This window comes from Teleopsis dalmanni, unplaced genomic scaffold, assembly GCF_002237135.1.
Source record: "Teleopsis dalmanni isolate 2A unplaced genomic scaffold, ASM223713v2 unscaffolded_contig_0113, whole genome shotgun sequence".
Classification (NCBI taxonomy): Eukaryota; Metazoa; Arthropoda; class Insecta; order Diptera; family Diopsidae; genus Teleopsis; species Teleopsis dalmanni.
This window is the reverse complement of record NW_024031495.1, coordinates 1-4853: the sequence shown is the minus strand read 5'-3', so window position 1 is coordinate 4853 and position 4853 is coordinate 1. Positions and strand designations below refer to the sequence as shown.

Below are 4853 nucleotides of genomic sequence, written 5' to 3'. Positions count from 1 at the left end.
GAAAGTTAAAGGTCGATTCCCTATAATTTTCGAGAACTAAATGATATCAATATGTCAACAAGAGAAACAAACCAGCTATGTATTTTCACGGTATACAAGAACTCGATTTGCTCAGTGGAATATTAGAACTCTATTTCAACCAGGAAAATTTGCGCAACTAACATCTAAATGCAAAACGCTACGCATTGATGTCCTGGGCATTAGTGAAATGAAGTGGAACCAATGGGGAGTACAACATACTGCAAGTGGAGACTTAATATATATATAATCAGAGATGCTTTACCCTGATGATCCGCGCATAAACGAAATCGGTATATATCTGAACCGAAAAATTAGAAATGCTTTGCTGGATTGGCACGCAATATCAGAACGAGTAATAACAGCACGTCTAAACACTAAATCGCATAAAATTATTTTATCGCTTAAATTAATTATCCAATGTTATGCCCCGAGAAAAGAAACCGAATAAGAAGTTAGAGTGCAGTTCTAGAGCCTCCTGGACAGAACATTAGCGTATGTCAAGCACAACGATCTTATAATTCTAATGGTAGACTTCAATGCAGGAATAGGTAGCACTAGTTCCAGCTTAGAACACGTTGGAGAAAGAAATGAAAACGGTGAACTCATGTTAGAAATATGTTCGAATCGTGTTCTCATGATCAGAGACCCGATATTTACACACAAGGCAGTACATAAAACAACTTAAATACCGCCTAACCCAGCTCTACGCAATCGGAATTTTCAACTGGATAATTTCAAACGAAGTTCCAAATTTATAAACTAAAAGACAACAATGACAGATTAGGCTTTGTGCAATCAATGCGCACTAAGTACGAAAAACGATGTAGAGATAGTCAGACGTCTGATGTTGAAAACTTGTGGGAAAACACAAATAATGTGATTTTAGAAGCACCTACTGAAGTGCTTGGCAACGTGACAAAAACAAACATAAAATGGTTAAGCGCATCCTTTTGGCAATTAGTAGAAGCCAGAAAGGAGAAAAAGGAAAAGTCTTAACCCAGCCAATCACAAAAAGCGGTTTAAACCATGGGAGGGGCATCGACACTCTGACTTAACAAATTAAACGACGTGCGAGGAAAGATAAGAGCACCCTTGCCGATTGTAACAACTGGCGAGGGATTTCATTACTGTTCATAGTAAGAAAAATTTTCAACAAAATAATTCTAGAACATATTATTCAACTAATAAATAAACAACTTCGCAAAAATCAAGCAGGCTTTCTTTCTCTAGTGTTCACTTCAACGTTGCTTGGGCCTACTAGGTCTTCTGCTTCCTTGAGGATTCCACGTTATTGGCGGCATGTTGATAAGAGTTCAGAATTTTTAATAGTTCTGGGCCACCATTCGGCGATCTTATGCTGCCTAAATATGTGAAGCTGTTAACGTTGTCGATTTCTACATCATCCAGCTTGAATTTGCAAGAAGGGTCAGAGGGGTTTATCTTCATTACTTTCATCTTTGCCGTGTTGATTGTAAGACTAACTTTACGCGATTCATGAACCAAGTCGTTGAGTTTATCTTTCATTGTCATTAGCATATTCTAGATCCTAGAGGTAGTTTGAAAGACCCCAGCGTATACCCCGTTCTGACTGGTCAATAGCTCAGACAAATTAACCTTACAAAATATTTCAATTATAATTTGCTTATCATCTGAGCCCATCTTCTAGTTCTAGCAAATATTAGTTTAAGTAGTTCTTATTAATGTTTATGATCTAAGCAAAAGCAAAGAAAAAACCGAAAAGTAATTTGTTATTTCGAAACTTACTTTTTTATATGATTTGACACTTTATTTTCGCATTAATTCGAAATAAATTTCAAGAAAAATTTCAAGAAAATTTAATATTTTCGCCCATTTTGAATTCATTAAATAAATAGTTCGTACCTTATGAATTAATTAACTCCTAGAGTTTTGTTAAGATTATGTACTAGTCCATACGCTTATGGACGTGATACCGTAAACTTCATCATTTTTTTCTCTATTTTTTGTCATTTCCAGGGGCTCGAGCACCTCCCTCACCTTTCGCTTTCTAATCTATGTTTTCATGTCTTAATGGTTTTTTATTCTAACAACACAGTATTGCATAGAAAACTCAAATTACCAATAAAACTTTTAATTAATTACATTCTGATTTTATTTTCCATATATAGTCAATATTGAACTATAATGTGAACCACATTAATTGCTATTTTATAACAGTATTATTGTTTCAAGAGTACCTTCATCATATCACTGACTCTTGAAACTTGTTTATTGTGAAAGCATGTACAAGTAGACGAGCCCCTACACTCAATATTTAAATTAAAAATCTTTATTCTACAAATCGGCAATAATATATACGCAGTACCATTCATCAAAGATTTTAATTAAGAAAATAACTTCAGATATATAATACATGCAGTATTAAGTGGTTACCGAATTATTTCAACTCTACATCACTACCATATCTAAATGTATATACTAATGTCATAAAATTTAGTAATCTATTACATTCGTAAAAGTGACTTTTGTCGAAATTGTGTTGAAATTATTTGATATTCAATCCAGAAGCCAAATTTAGCTGGGTTTCTATTGAGTCTTTTCGTTGAATTTGAATAAAAATGCCACGTGAAGGTATGTAATGTAGTAAGACTGTTTTTTTAGAATAACCTTACATATGTATATATTTAAATTATATGTGTATAGTCAACTATATATAATAATTAATTACCCCTTGTATGTCTATATGTCTGTAATAAAATGTTATGTATTTGGATTGGATTTTAATGTAACAATAACTTTTTCCATTAGAACGCAAACAACACCGCCACAAATCTGGTTCACGACAAAGTGATTCTTCGGTGAAGCATAATGTGCGTGCTTTTCGCCGCACACCATCACTATATTGGGATGTTCCACCACCGGGTTTTGAACATATCACTCCGCAGCAATATAAAGCAATGCAGGCATCTGGACAAATTCCTGCGTCATCAGTACCAGATACACCTCAAGCTGCTGTCCCCGTCGTTGGTTCAACAATAACACGCCAGGCACGCCGCTTGTATGTCGGCAACATACCATTCGGCGTTACGGAAGAGGAAATGATAGACTTTTTTAATCAACACATGCACTTATCGGGTTATGCCCAGGCAGCGGGAAGCCCAGTGCTTGCTTGTCAAATCAATTTAGACAAAAATTTCGCATTTCTTGAATTTCGTTCAATCGACGAAACTACTCAGGCAATGGCATTTGACGGGCTTACTTTTAAGGCACAAGTCTTAAAAATACGCCGTCCACACGACTACCAGCCGATGCCTGGCGTAACGGATCCACCTGGAGGATTTAATATGGATTGTATGTGTTTTATTTATATATTTCCAAATCGGTTGTTAACTTTTTTACAATTGGTTTCGCAGTTATGCCGGGTGTCATCTCCAATGTGGTGCCTGATTCGCCACATAAGATATTTGTTGGTGGATTACCAAATTATTTAAGCGATGACCAAGTAAGTTTAACTTAACTTTTCAAATGTGATTTAGCAATATTACAGCTTAATATATATTCAATATATTCAATAATCTCATTCTCACCAATTGACTATTCAATACTCCATACAGTGTACCTATTACAGTGTATGAGAATCGGAACTATAGAACTTACTATAAAACTTTAACTTTTAAGCAAGGATCGGAATCATGGTCAAAGTCATCTTTTTGTAATAAAATAAATATGTTTGTTTTTATGAAGGATTAAAATAATATTGTCAAACAGACGGACACAAATATTTCTAAGTTTCTCAGTCCTTATTTTTTTTTTTAGATTTTATAATATAATAATATTATATTATATATTCATTAACGTTGCAATTTTTAGCAGCTAAGATATTTAGCAACCCATAGAACTGCAAAGGTTGATGTGAAGAATTTATGTTAATTAATTTTTAGCTTTGAAACAAAGACTACATTGTGTTTCTTTTCAGCTTTAGAGATCATTACAGAGAAATTTTTAGCATTTTCCGGCAATTTTCTTTTCCATGCTTAAGTCCATTATTTTTATTAGCGCTGTTTATTAACTTAATTGATCCAAGGAGCTCCAAGAGACTTTAGCACATAAGAGACCTGAATTCAGAAAACGAAAAGCAAATTTGATGAAAATGTGTTCGTTTTTTTGTCGCATATTCCAGTAACAATCAACTCAGGCCCGTTTTAACTATGGCTGCATGCAGCTAATCTGGCTATATCAAGTATAGTTATCTATTAAAAATTACTGGAAAGAGTATAACGAACATATTTTCAATGTCATCGCATTGTAAGATTCAGTAAATAACACTTGTTTTTATATTCCACAGGTTAAGGAACTTTTGCTATCCTTTGGTTATCTGCGCGCATTTAATTTAGTTAAAGATTCCGCAACTGGATTAAGTAAGGGTTATGCATTCTGTGCATATGCGGACTTAAACGTAACTGATCAAGTAAATTAAAGTTCAAATTTAATGTTAATTAAATGTTAAACAAATTTCTTATGAAGGCAATCGCTGGTTTAAATGGAATGCAATTGGGAGACAAAAAACTAATTGTGCAACGAGCTAGCGTGGGTGCTAAAAATGCAGCGCTTAACATTTTAGCCACACCCGTAACTTTACAGGTCGTTAAGTAGAATTTGAGAATAAATTTTTAAACGTACATTTTCACATGTTTAAATTTATAGGTTCCAGGCTTAACAACTGTAATCAGTGCTGGACTATCTACTGAAATTTTATGCCTGTTTAATATGGTAACACCTGACGAGCTACGTGATGAGGAAGAGTACGAAGACATCTTAGAGGATATCAAGAACGAGTGCAATAAGCATGGAGT

General features: G+C 34.3%; 1 protein-coding gene across 1 annotated transcript; it reads left to right on the top strand.

The window, feature by feature from the left end:
- Positions 1–2528: 2528 nt before the first annotated feature.
- Positions 2529–4802, top strand: LOC119663069 (splicing factor U2AF 50 kDa subunit-like; the record flags this gene model as incomplete). Its single annotated transcript, XM_038072735.1, is given in 6 exon segments — positions 2529–2631; positions 2809–3351; positions 3414–3502; positions 4346–4468; positions 4525–4641; positions 4705–4802. Coding segments are annotated over 6 exon segments (983 nt in total), but the record flags the coding sequence as incomplete, so codon positions are not given.
- Between the last annotated feature and the right edge of the window lie 51 nt (positions 4803–4853).